This window comes from Neopsephotus bourkii, unplaced genomic scaffold, assembly GCF_033783945.1.
Source record: "Neopsephotus bourkii isolate Nb327-2 ecotype Australia unplaced genomic scaffold, CSIRO-AGI_Nbou_v1 NB_1250, whole genome shotgun sequence".
NCBI classification, from domain to species: Eukaryota; Metazoa; Chordata; class Aves; order Psittaciformes; family Psittacidae; genus Neopsephotus; species Neopsephotus bourkii.
Genome location: NW_026901735.1, coordinates 2325095 through 2338916, shown reverse-complemented (window position 1 = coordinate 2338916; position 13822 = coordinate 2325095). Strand labels below are relative to the sequence as shown.

Sequence of the window (13822 nt, the reverse complement as noted above, 5' to 3'; positions counted from 1 at the left end):
TGAACTCTTGGAGGGAAAAAAAGCAGCACTGCATCTCTTGAATAAAAATGGAAACTGAGAGAAGTGTAACTCAAAGTTTCCTCATGCTGCTTAATGATTAATGGCTTCTAGAGATGAAAGAAAGCTAGAAAAGATTCAGTGACATTTCATTAAATTAAGCACGCTGCTCTGTGGCACACTGCTCCTGTGCATACCGAATACTTCGAATTTGGGGATAATTAGTGCAATAGATGTTTAGCACTCAAGATCATGTGCAAAAGAAGAGACTAAGGCACTGCCTTGCCTTGCTAAACGGGTAACTTTAGATGCTGATGCACTACTGGGATCTTTACAATCCGCTATTTGCTGTCTAATTTATGTGTATAATTCCTGTTCAAATAAGCATGTAAGATCAGGAGCTGCAGTGCTGGAATGCTAAGCAGGCACAAAGCAAGAGCTGGCCTTCAGGGACGGTCCCTTTGGAGCTTGGCTGGCTTAACCCAGAGTGATGAAAAGCCTTCTACTCGCAAGTCATAAGCTATTCCTGAAAGTCAGCATCTGTGCTGCTACTCCCAACAAAGAACCACTATCTCTTTTTCTTTTTAAAACAATGAGATACTTACTTGCTTATTTTCTGGTTTTCTGCCACACTGGCTGAAACACTGAAGAGGTTTTCCACCTCCCAAGTCAGACCACACCTCTTGGGACATTTCCCCTGGAAGCTGATTGCCACCCTCCTGTTAAAGCTGTCTCATTCCAAAAGAAAGACTACAAGGTTCACTGAGCCAGAAGGAGAAACCAAACACAAGTCTGACCACGGTCTGAACCACAAGGTTCTTTTCAGGCCCAAAGTAGAAGTCTTAAAAGGAAGTCTTGTCAGTTCATACAACCTTTTGTAACATTCAAAGTGTAAAAATGCTTTAAACAGACTTTTTGGATTATATTCCCTGGAACTATTTGAGATTTCTGAATGCTTGCTCAAACTATATAAAGTCTACCCAAAGGAAGGCAGTTTTCATATAGTTTGTTCTTTCCTCTTCCTTAATGCTTCAAGGACAAAACTAACCACAGTGAAAGTATCAGGAAACCAACTTCAACAACAATTTCATCTTAGGCATTAATGACTTTGTTTGGTTTTGCCTAGGGAAAGCAAGGAAATGCGGGCCAACCAGGCTAAAATCTCTATGGAGAACAGCAAAGCCATAAGCCAAGACAAATCTATCAAAAATAAAGCTGAAAGAGAGAGGTAAGTATCAGATTGCCCTTGCTGAGAAGGGAAGAATGCTGTCAAAGGCTGTTGGGTGAACCCATGGATTTATTCTATGAAAACATGCTTTTATGTATAGAAACAATGTCAAATGATTGTGCTGAATATATATTTTATATTACCTCTTTCTTATATTTACACTTCTAATAAATGTAATGTCCTGATCAGGGAAATAAAATACTCTTTATACTCAAGAGCTGTGACCGACTGGTATAGGTCTAATGGCACTATTAGATTGAAACACATCCGTAAGAGTTTTTGGGATTGTACTTACAGAACATTGTACTTATGGTTGCTTTTTAAATGAAATGTGGGCTCTACTGGATCTGAGGTTTGGTTCTAATTGGAGTTAGATTAACTGGAGAGACAGCATCACTGAAAATACAGGAGGTGGTGCCAGTGATAGGTTTTATCCCCCGTCTATTGATAACACAGAGGAGAGGTGGAACAGAAGGAAGGAGTGCTCTAGAAGTGATGATAATCAGTTGAGAGGATGAAGCAAGATAGGAGTTAAAAAACAGAAGATGTTCTCCATAAAAACCCGCATTGTTGCTTCTTCTCTACCCCTGAACTGAACTGCAGCTCTTCCCCTTACTGTGTGCTGGCATTGGAGACCTGGTCAGCATCCAGGCTCAGCAAAACCAAGGGCACTGCTGCACTTGCAGAACAAATGGGTTGTTCCCAGCACATTTTGGGATGACAGCCGTAACTGACTAGAGAGACACTGGCCAGTACTGCTGAGACTTTGGGGGATTGATCTGCAATATAGCAATTGTATGTTTCTTCTGTTTTTCCTAAAAGTTTCCAAATAAATAGATAAAAGCAGAGCCTACATGATGTCTCATAAGCCTGCAGGGTTTCACCTTCATTTTGGGATTGCCATCTGGTTCCTTCTTTCCCCTTATACATTTCCTCCTTGGCACTGGGCTGTTTTGGTCAAAAGGCTTGAACTTGTTTCCACTGAACTAAGTCCCTTGAGAGTAACACTCTCCTAGCTCATCAGGAAGACAAATGACTGGAGCCTTTGCTAACTGCATGCTTAGTTAATGTGAGACCTCCACTAATGACTGGGATAAAACTGTTCCCAGATTTGAAAGCAGGCTGAATGCAGTTGTGGTTTTCAGGCTTTGCGATTAGTCTGATTCAGCTCTTTGAACTATTTTTGGTATATTTCATGACGGCAATCTTAGGAAGAGACACTTTGCAGTGAGGTATTTTATGTAAATAGTAATTGCATACTTATCTTTTTCTGTAAGTAACAGCTTTAAGAACATTACAGCATTGGTAAGTTGTAACTTCAGTTACGATCATAAGATGATTTTTCCATTACCACTGTTAAGAGATGTAGCAGTTTTTATATACCAAAATAAATTGAGACCAGAGTGCAGCAAGAGATACACAAATGAATTGAACATTTTTAAGTTCTGGCCACCACTCCTGAGTAAGGGAGAAAGCAAACTCCATCCACATAAGTCTTGGTCAGTATGGGGATTATTTGTGCCCCAAGTCTTCAGTGAAACTGTCAGTGTTCTTGGAAACGTTTAATTGTAAAGGTGTGTAGCCAGAGGAACGTACAATTTGCTATTAATCCCACAAGGTACAAATAATCAGAAATGGAAATATACCTTAAGAGTTTGTAATTCTCTCTGTTGTAACTTTGGGGTTTCTTTTTTTTCCAACAAGTCTTCATGGACAATGTTTGCATTTGTTTTAGGAGAGTCAGAGAACTGAACAGCAGCAACACAAAAAAGTTCCTGGAAGAGAGAAAAAGGGTAACTATGATCTTGGCAAAGTCCCTGGGCACTGTTTCTGGATATTTGTTTTCATTTCTCTGTGTTGAGAATCCAGCTGTATAGACAGATATTTGTCTTTGCTTTATTCCACATACATATAGTTTAAAAGATCCAACATCTCTGTAAGATGAAGCTACTTTAAATTCACAAAGATATTTTTTGTTGGTGTGTATTTGGACTCTTCATTAGGGACTGTAGTGATAGGAGAAGGGGTATGGGTTAAAACAGGGGAAGTTTAGATTGGATATAAGGAGGAAATTCTTTCCTGTTAGGGTGGTGAGGCACTGGAATAGGTCGTCCAGGGAGGTTGTGAATGCTCCATCCCTGCAGTGTTCAAGGCCAGGTTGGACAAGGCCTTGGGTGATATGGTTTAGAGCGAGGTGTCCCTGCCCATGGCAGGGGGGTTGGAGCTTGATGATCTTAAGGTCCTTTCCAACCCTAACTATTCTATGATTCTATTTATTTGATTTTGTGTAATATATTTAATATGTATAAATATATATATTCTTATATTAATAGCTCTTCTTAAGACTGGGTGATACTAATAGGCAGCCTGTGATGTTTTGTGCCATCCAAATGGGGCAAGATGGTGTATGTGTCAAGTTTTTATTTGGTTTGTTAATAATGTGTTACATTTCCCCCCATTATTTTGTCTTCCAGCTGGCAATGAAGCAGTCAAAGGAAATGGATCAGTTGAAAAAAGTTCAACTTGAGCATTTAGAAGTCTTGGAGAAGCAGAATGAGCAGGTATCTTGCTTTAAAGGCTTGAAAGAAAAGCAGGCTAGTGGAAACAGTAACCAGAATCAGGCTGAGTAGAATGCTTCTGAATGTAAATCATTATTGAACTTGGGAATACAACCTTGTTCATAGTCACTCACCTACCTGGGGACTTAAAATGAAGAGGTGAGGTGATTCAATGACACAGAACCAGATTTGTTTCAGAGAAGCATGTGAAAGCTAGACTGCGTAGCCAGAGTCTGTCCTCTCAGCTGTCCAGCCACATTGATACTCATTAGCTACATCTGACAGTTATAAAAGGCCCAGCATATCCATTTAAATTACTCCCCAGAAGTACCTCAAGCAGATCAGTTTTCTTCATTTTGGAGCTTGTATTTCTAGTGCTGATTGGACAATAGAGGTGAAACATGCACAGAGCATCACTAAGCTCTCAGAGAGAGTTTGGGCTGAATTCTGGAGATGTATAGTAGCATGGGGAGTTTTATCTATACTAGTACACCCTTTCCTAATTAAAACCCTTATTATTTTCTGCTAGTGTATAAGCTGGGTTTTTTTTTCCCCAGTTATAAAACTATTTGGAGAGGAAAGAAAAATTCTAATCTTACTTCTGGTAGAAGCAACACCATGTTCTGAGCAGTTCCCTTGCTGAAAGGTTGAGCCAGCAGAACTGTAATAATTGCATGGTCTTGCAGTACTGCACTTGCACAAATGTAAACTGCAAGGGGAATATACCCAGATACTTAGCAGTTCAGTGAGATAAGAGAGGAGTGCATTTAATACCCATTACTTTAAGGATTATGTACTTACTTCTTTATTAAAAGTTCAGAACTTGAACTCTCTGACAAACATCATAGTATGAATTAAAGCCATCTGGCAGAGGGGAAATAAGAAGAGTACATGCAAATCAACTATCTCCACTCTCAGGAGAGTCCTGCAGCCCCAAAAGCTACAGCATGGTTAACTTCTAGAGGAGTGACAGCATGTAGGATTGCAGGCAGCTGCTACCACCGAGCCCCAGCCACCGTGGCTCTGTGTTCAGATCACTCCACCTCCCTTCCTGACAACCAACTATTCTCTTCCCTTGCAGGGTCTCTGTAGATGCCCTCTCTAACATCCAATAGGAAGGGGTCTGTCAGACTAGTCTGCTCATGAGCACTATCTGCACATAACTGAAAGGCAGGGGAGGCAGGCATCTGGGGGAGGCAGTTAGGCTACAGCAGATCTGTGGTGTCACTGTAGAGACCGTACTAGAGAACTCGCTATGAATGGGATGACAAGAAATGATGGGCTTGATCCAGAGATAGGTATTAAGTGTTTCTTTCAATTGGCTTCAGAGGGCTTTGGAGCCATTTTTTAGAAACATAAGGAAAGGAGGAAATGGTTATTATAGTTGTGGTTTTAACCACAATGTGATAAATATGTTCTGTATAAGGGAAGGAGGTTGCTGGGAAGTAAGTGTGAATCATTGAAGGAGTCACCTCTTTCAGCAATTAGGTGCTTCCCTCACCTGGGGTTACAGCTTCCACTGCTGAGAGGTGGTAACAGCCTACATGACCTTGCTCATACTCCATTTCAGAGCAGAGATAAAGTCATCTTAAATCATCAGTGATTAAATGGAGTAGGACCATTCAACATGCTGGTTATCACTTTTGTGTGTGCATGTGGTGGCGTCTGCCACAGGGGTAGTCCCTTAACAGCTTTTTAACTCACTCTAATTTGATCCATCAGAGTACATTTTTCATACCTGCTGTTTTGACTACTTCATTTTAGCCCCAGAAGTGCACCAGTGCAAACCCCCAGCTGGGTCTGGTTTCATTATTACACACATGGATGTACGAAAGATAGTTGGATCAAGATAAAGGTGGTATTTGTTTAATGAGAGTTTCAAAACATGATTAGCTTTTTTCCTGATCAACCAAGAAAAGAAATTTTTCATACAAATATCCAATGTATAAAAGTAGAATTCTGGGTGAAACAGCCTTCAATACAAACTGTTACGAGTTTAAATTTGTTTTGGTTTATGTATGTTTTTCTTGCATTAATTTTTCAATCTCACTTCAGTTTTCATTCATTTATTTTGCTTCTTGTTGTATTACTCAATTTTGACATTATTATTTTTGTACAAACAGCTTTTGAAATCCTGTCATGCAGTGTCTCAAACACAAGGTAGGATGGACGTATAATAAGCAAACTATTCTTTCAGTGTGCTTTCCTTCTAAATTAAATCATTATCATTGGAGCCCTCCTTGTAAATGCAACCATTGGGAAGTACCATTGACGTAGTGAACACAATGTTAATCGTGTTTGCACACAGATCGTTAAGCCTGACACAATATTAACAGTATTTTGTGCTTTAGCATCTCAAATTCAGATGCATATGATCAGTGATGTGCAGAGGAAATATCTAGAGATTAATTTGTGTTGTACATTAGCTGTCGTTACTGAAAGATATGCTTAGAGTTCTAAACTGTGTCTGTGAGAAGTGTCTACTGATCTAAGAAAACTCCTTTAGTGTTGACATACATATGATTAACTGCTAATGCTGCTAGTCAGACAAAAGGTATCCACATCTATTAGTATGGTAATAAAATAACTAATTCCACACTAAGAATAGCAAAATGTAGAATAGATGGCTGGAAATAGCTTTTTGGTGTCGGTAGAAGAGAGGCTTCTAGCACTTGAAAATTCACTTGAAAATCATTGTAAGGTATGGCAGTTATACTTACCAGCTGGCTGTGCTGCTGTGGCTTCCTAAATAACCGTTACTCACAAAAAATCTCTGTTAACCCCTGTCTTACCAAGGGAGATGGTTGGCGTTAAGATTGACCATCCAGCTGAACAGTATTGCCTGATCTGAATTACTTTCTTGAATTGACAACTGAGTCTGACAGCACCCTTTTTAACTTTTATTTACAGATATATAATGAAGAAGAAAAGCATTCATTAGGCTAGGAAAAAATACATTGTTTTGTATTTTGTTACTGTATATTGTTCTTAGCCTGTCTTAAATCTCAGTAGAGTGCAAGCATCTTGAAAGCAGAGTCCATTTAGCGGCCCCTGACTCCATGAATTCACTGTAGCTTCAACACTGCCTTCCAAAAGGCTTATCTTAAAGTGGGTGCTTGTGTGTTCACAATGCACTGCCTGAACCAGCCTCAGAGTAGCAAAAACAGTCATCCTGGTCCTATGCTAATGTGTTCTTTGAAGCCAGGTTCTCTAAACTGATTCTGTACACCATACATTGGCATGCAGAATATTTACAGGACACTCTGTGCTGGTAGTTAAGTCCCAAGCCTAAAACATGAGATGTGTGAGTCACTAAGGAACAACCACAGGGTTTTGTTTTAGCTGGGATTTTAATTTCACACACAGGCAAAATCCAGCCAACATTTCAGAAGAGGTTGTACATATTGATTTATTTATTATGTTTCCATATTTTCATGTTAAAATTATTTCTTCATTACTTTCAAGCGTTCAACTCATTTAAATGGAGAGTGTTGATTAATTTTTAATCATATTTATGACGGTTGCTTTGCTATTATCATAATTACTTTTTTCCCCAAGATGATGATTATGGAAGTACAGGGCTAGATTCTTCAAGAAGGCACGTGTGTCACGTCTGTACAAACCCACATTTACCTTGCAAAATGAATAGCTGGGCATCTTATTACCTTAGAATGACATCTGCCCATTTTCACATGTGCAGATATGTTTGCACATCAAGAATAGTGACTCCTTAAGTAGGAGCTTGTAGAGCAAAGTTCCCTGTCTAAGCAACATTTACAACTTTTGGGGGAACATAGTTTCTGTAAATCAAGTCCACTAACCTCCCCTACATGACAGGTGCAGAGCAGTTATACCAAAGGAAGTACTACCTTGGTTTGCCTCTTCCTAAACCTGTCCTGATCCTCAAGAGCTTGATTGTAAAGATAGATGGGTTTGCTTGCCCTCTGGATTGAATTATTCAGAGTCCTTTGGCTTATGGATTTAAATCACTTCTCAGATTGAGAGCCATCGGAGAAAATGAAGTGATGCTGACTCCCAGTTCCTTTAAACTACAGACTTTCAAACCAAAGTGCACCTTCTAATCTGTAACTGAGTCACAGGAGGAGTAAGTGTCTGTGTGCATCTATGAGAGAGAGGAGAGGAAGGGAATTAGAAAAGCTGTCTCCAAGCAGGGGATTCCCAGGCCAGTTGCTATTTATATACAGTGCTTAAGCTCTGCTTGCAAAGCCCGAGGCATGCAGAGCTTGTACCGAGATCTGGCATGCATTCATTGCTGTATTTTGCACAAAGCATTTGGATATAGTTTCAGGTGGATTCGGTGTGTGTAATCCCATAGAGTGTATTGCAGTCCTGAGGTGAAAACACTGTGTCTATAATCATATGGATCTCCAGGCCAGATGGAGATTATTTTTTACAATTTATTATTAAAAATAAGCATTACTAAGGGCAGATCTTACACTGGTGGACTTTTATCATTATTGTCTTTATGAAGGAAACCAGTCCTGATCATAGAGGAACTCTCCAAGCTTTTCACAACGTAACACATTGCAGTACTCACACAGCAGCAGTGAAGCATATACGTTCCCAAAGACGTTCCCAAAGAACAGCTGAATCAGCATCTGCCTGGTTTTCTTCACAGAATTGGAGCTTTTGCATTTTATTATACACTCCTTCAGAAAATCAACCCATGAGTCTTGGAATAGGAGCAAAAATACTCCCCAAGACTTTGTAGACAATTCCTTGTAGACATAGGAATTACATCTGATTTTGAAAACAGAATGACGCTGGAGGGGTAAACATAATGTTGCTACATTTATCTTCAGTGTGTTTTGCCTGTATTTCACTCAGACACTATCATATAAACCATGTGCTTCATTTGGAACAAAAGGTCTAATGCAACGCTTCATGCGGTTATTTTGGATTGCAGGCAAAGGAGATGCAGCAGATGGTGAAGCTGGAAGCAGAGATGGATCGCAGGCCGGCAACAGTGGTCTAAAGCCTCAACAAGCAAATTGAAGTTGGAGAACATCCTTAAAATGAGAGCAAAATTCAGAATTGCTGAGGCTCAAAAGTGGGCTTTTTCCATTTTTACTCTTGTTTTTTGGGTGGGGGGCTGGTTTGTTTTTTGTTTTTAACATATAAATAGCTGCGGACCACCGTGTCTTAAGGTTTGCATTATTTCTTTTTTAACACTGGGCACTGACTTTCCGTTGTTGGATTTCCATGAGAATATCCTCTGTTCAGAAAAACACTAATCAGAAGATGAAGACAGCTTTTTTTAAACCCAGTCCTGTATTCCTTCCTGTATCTCAACAGGCAGCCTGCCTGCGTCACAATTACACAATCAGAGCCTTGAAACACAACAGAGATTTTTACCACCCTCTCAAATGGCAACAAAACTGTAATCAAGTCATTTACCATTTGTGTTACTATGTGTGATATGTTCTGTAGAAACCCCGCGCTGCCATATCCTGACAAGCAACAACAACTCAGATGCTCAGCACCTGATGTCTTGGAGCCCACTGAACTGGATCTTCTGCTAAGTCACACGTAATAATCATATAGTAAGGAGTTGAGTCTGAGCAATTTTCAACTCTATTTCCAAGTATTTTTCAAGCAGCAGGCAGTTGAAAGTGAACTGCGTATATTCAAAAGTACAGTGTGTACAAAGTCATCAGCCAAGTTCATCAGCTGTAACAGGAACTTGACAGGGTATTTCTGCCGTCCAATGATGCCATTCACAAGTGCCATATCAACTCTTATCATGTCTGAAAGAAAATGATATCCTACAGTGGTTAGCATGAGGGAAATACAGTGCGTTAGTGCCAAAACTGATCAGTGCTCTAAGGAATTGTGTTATTAGGCACTTTAAGAAAAGTTTACATCCTACATTGCTTGTACAGAAACTGCTTTTTGATCCTGTTGCTGCAGATCCCAGATACTACAGCTCATTGTAACTTAAAGACTGTTTAAATGGCTTTTGGCAAAAAGTTTGTAACTGTGAAAATGTACAAAGTATTTATACACTTCAGAATCACGACATTGTAGAAAATCACATACATGTTGCCACGTGATAAAACTAGTAAACAGAGATGCTAAGAGTATGTTTGCATGTGATACCAATGCTACTAAGACTGTAATGCCTACTCTGCGACCACAGTCATTCTACTAGCTGGTAAATACTGAATAAATGTATGGCACAGAATATTGTTTGATTAATTACAAAGACTTTTAGCATACCAAGGTCTCTATATATATGTGTGTATATTAATTACGTGGGCATTCTTGATACTTGTAGTAAAAGAAAAGTACATAACTAATTTAATTTTACACAGAAGTATTTATGCAGATTTTCAGAATTTCATATCAGGAATAACCTTTTTATGTCCATTAGCTATAAAAACAATTTGCTAATGTGTTAATTTGCATGTTTCCAGAGCTTGCTGTAGTTAATATTGCAAAACAGTGCATGTAAGCATTCTGCTTGGAATTTGTCCATGCTGCCGATTCAAAGATGACTGCATGGAAAACTGGTAGTTTAGAACAAATCAGATTCCTGATTTCAATGTACTAAGCACCAATTACTTTGTTGTATATGCTTGTACAAACAAATTCTACATATTCCTATAAACAAAATAAATGAAGAGAGAGAATTATGTTATTGTCAGTCCGGAGATGAAACTTTCAACTTCTCTAATAAAAAAACATGAAAATTCAAACCCTTCAGTTTTGCCTGCGGTGAATTGGAGGGCAGGGGTTATTATTACTGGGAAATGTTTAGTAGGTTGTACTTCTGTAAAAAAGTGCATCGTGTAAATACATTTCTATCGCAGCTCATTTAGTCAAAGGAGTCTCCTTTCTTTTAAGTGACAGAAGAATCGCCTAGCATCGGTCCTCACAGCACCACAGAACTACAGGAGTACAACATAGCAGCACTACCTTGAGATGCAGCAGGCTGAGTACAGTGTAGCAGCACTACTTTGAGAATGCAACTGAGACAGGTCAGTCAAGTCTTTAGGTGTTTAAGGCAGGATTGAAACAAACTCGTGGTGCCTATTCCGGGAGAAGCAAGTGACACCAGATAAGGAGGGAACTGGATAGTGAAGCTTTGAACATTACTGGTTTTCTTAAGTCTCACAGCCTGTTAACCACTGCCCTACCTGTGAAAGAAATGACTGGAAATGGAGGGCTTTGGGTGCAGCTCACATCCTCCCTGAGGAAAATCAACCCTGCCTGTCTTAACTCCCTGGCAAATATCCTACACATCAGGGAATACACTGGTTTGGAAGGCTAGAAAATACTGTCCTCAGCTTCCTTTTGAGTCTGTGCTCGCTGCTCAGCCAGGAGCAAGACATTTATCAAGTCAGAAAGAAAATGTGCTTCTGCGAAACCACGGAGCTAGGAAGCCTCAGCTTCCAGGCTCAGCTCCCAGAGCTGTTACATGCTCCATCCATTGACAATTTAGCATAAAATGCAGACAGTAATTTGAAACTGTGATGAATTTTGTCAGCTAAGTATTTTGAAATACTGTTTAAGTAGTATTTGATGCAAAAATTATTTGAGGTTTGGCCGCTAATGTAATGAGGTGAGAATTTCCATTGAGATGAAATAGGCTAATCAATTTGAACATTGATGCTGAGTTAAAGCAGTTTAAAATGTCATTCCCTGCCAGGGTGATGGATTCCACTTCAGTGAAATTTCATCCAGGGAAGCAGCAGATTCTCCCTCTCTCAATCTCTTCAGCTATATTCAGTGCAGCTGTGATGGGGAGAGTTGTGATACCCTGGTCTCACAGGCAGCGTGCTCTTTCACTCCCAGTAATTCGGGGGTTGGTCATTAGCTTCACTGTTTCAGAATGGGGATCTGTTTAACCCCCACCCCACTCCAATCAAACCACATTGGCAGAGACACAAATACCCCTCGGGGGCAGATTTCCTTGCAGACTCCATGTGTTGTTGCCCACAGGCTGCCTGCAAAACCAGCTGCCAGTGGCAAATGCATCCCAGAGCTGCTCGGCTGGAAAACTGCATGCTCCCTGCAAAGAGGCTCGTAAGAGTTGCTGCTGCCAGGGGGGTGCAGCATTCAGAGGTACATAGGCAGTCTCCACACCTTGGGCTGAGGACAGGTTGCACGGCTGGTTGCGAGAGATCCAATCTGTGACCATAACTTGGTCCAGATCACCGATAAGGCCGCACTGGGTCCTTCAGGTGAGACCTTTCTGATCCGTCCATGTTTTGAGGCTTTCTTGGTGTTAGGATATCTTAGGCTTTTCCCTTTTTTGCCCTGGAGAGCAGGATAAACCACAGCTCTGCAGGCTGAAAGTAGGGATGGTCACTGAAGCTGAAGGCTTTTTGTTGTGCTGTGTGGCTGACGGGGTATCAGATGCTCGTTCCCAGCTGCTCCCTCTGCACAGGCTGGATGCAGGGGCAGCTGCTCAGGGTCAAGTATTTATTTGGAGGCTTAGAAAATACCTTAGAAACCTCAAAAAATGTGGAAATTAAATAGGGGACTAGGAGAGGAAATAGAGACCAGGTAAAGACTCTGAAATATCTGAGGAAGCCAGACACTGAAATCACCACTGAAATTATCTGGTGCAAAGAGCCTCATGTAGAAGGTGGTATTACTATTGACACGGGTCTGGCTCTATTTTGGGGCAGGAATCACTTTGTCATGAACAGGAGAGAGTGGAAATGACCAGAATACAATATTTACAGCAAGCAGAAAGTAATTTCTACACAATAGTTGCAAAAATCAATGTATTTCCATAGTATCTGGTTTTATTTCTAAAGAGCTCTTTCCCAGCAAGACCCCCCTTTCTGCAGGTGTGTTCTGGCAAAGGAGGGCAGTTCCCCGCAGTCATAACTCACCTGGGAATCCCTTGCTTCACAAAACCCTGGACCATTTCCTCCAGACTCCTTTTCCTGAACTGGAAGTGTGAATCGCCAGTGAATCCGTGAAACTCCACACAGCGAATAGGTGCTGTTTCTTTGATTAAAAACAGATACATCCTTGGAGTAGGGCTCCTGATCCCACTGCTCCCGGGAGCAGTGTCGCTGTAAATACTGGGATATGCTCTTCCTACCGGGGCGAGGGTGGCCGCTCATTGAAGGGCCGTCAAAGCTCCCGATCTGAGGCGGAGAACCTTGCATCGCCCAGTGAAAGGGAAAGGTGAAACCCTGGGGCAAGGCAGGGGATTCCGTATCCTGTCGGTGGTGCCTCCATCCTCCCGGGGCAATGGAGCGCTAGGGACTGTGAGCACGATGCTCCTCCCGGTGACCCCTTCGCTGATAAGTTGTGGGGTTATTTCATCCCCTCGGTTTTATGGGAATAAAGGGGATTGCCCTTTTATTGGGGCAGGCAGCAGCTTCCCCCTGCCCTCTCCTCCCCATAGCCAGCAGGGAAGGGGTGCCCGCTGCTGGTATCCCCGTGCTGCCTGAGAGCCGCATGCCCCGAGCCCGCAGGGGCAGACCATGCACAGCTCGCACCCCAGAAAGCTCCGCATAGGCACGGCCTGTATTGTCCTAATGTATCTCCTCGGTGCTGTCGGGGCCGCTCCCCTTGCTACGTGATGGTTATCTTCTATGTTAAGGTTACGTTTCATTCTATGTCACCATACGCGATAGAGCTCAGGTGTGCTGAGGGCCGTTGGCAGGAGGGTGCGGAGATCGCTTCTGACCTTGCCACACAAAAATAGCTGCATGTTTCCTTCTAAATTAACACACGAAGCAGCTGCTCGCCTTCACCGTAATTACTGACGCTCCGAGAGCAGCCGGCGCTGCACTGGATCACCCCTCCTCCATCCCGCCTGTCCCGGTTAACCCGGCCGCTTGTGTCCCCGGGATAGCAGCTATCCCTCGGGACAGCACTGAAATAGGGGGTGGCAGGACCCGGGGACAGGCGATGCCATCTGCCCCGGGCCGGTGTAGGGCTCCCCCCGCAGTGCAGCCCCGACCCATCCCTGCCCTGCCCTGCCCGGGGGGAGCAGCGGGCGCTCGGCGCCGTTCAGCCCCGCTCCAGGGGCACTTCGGGGCGGCGAGGT

The 13822-nt window shown here is 42.0% G+C and overlaps 1 protein-coding gene across 11 annotated transcripts in view; it reads left to right on the top strand.

Moving 5' to 3' along the window:
- PLCB4 (phospholipase C beta 4) overlaps positions 1-10502 on the top strand; it is a 199046-nt gene extending 188544 nt beyond the window's left edge. For 9 of the 11 annotated variants that reach the window (XM_061364793.1, XM_061364785.1, XM_061364786.1 and 6 more), the window contains 5 exons: positions 1124-1225; positions 2961-3018; positions 3700-3786; positions 5907-5943; positions 8711-10502. In XM_061364793.1, the coding sequence (XP_061220777.1) occupies positions 1124-1225; positions 2961-3018; positions 3700-3786; positions 5907-5943; positions 8711-8799 (373 nt within the window). In that variant the 3' untranslated portion in view covers positions 8800-10502. The remainder of the gene's footprint in view (positions 1-1123; positions 1226-2960; positions 3019-3699; positions 3787-5906; positions 5944-8710) is intronic. The other 2 variants (XM_061364795.1, XM_061364794.1) reach the window with 1 other exon arrangement.
- Positions 10503-13822: the final 3320 nt, after the last annotated feature.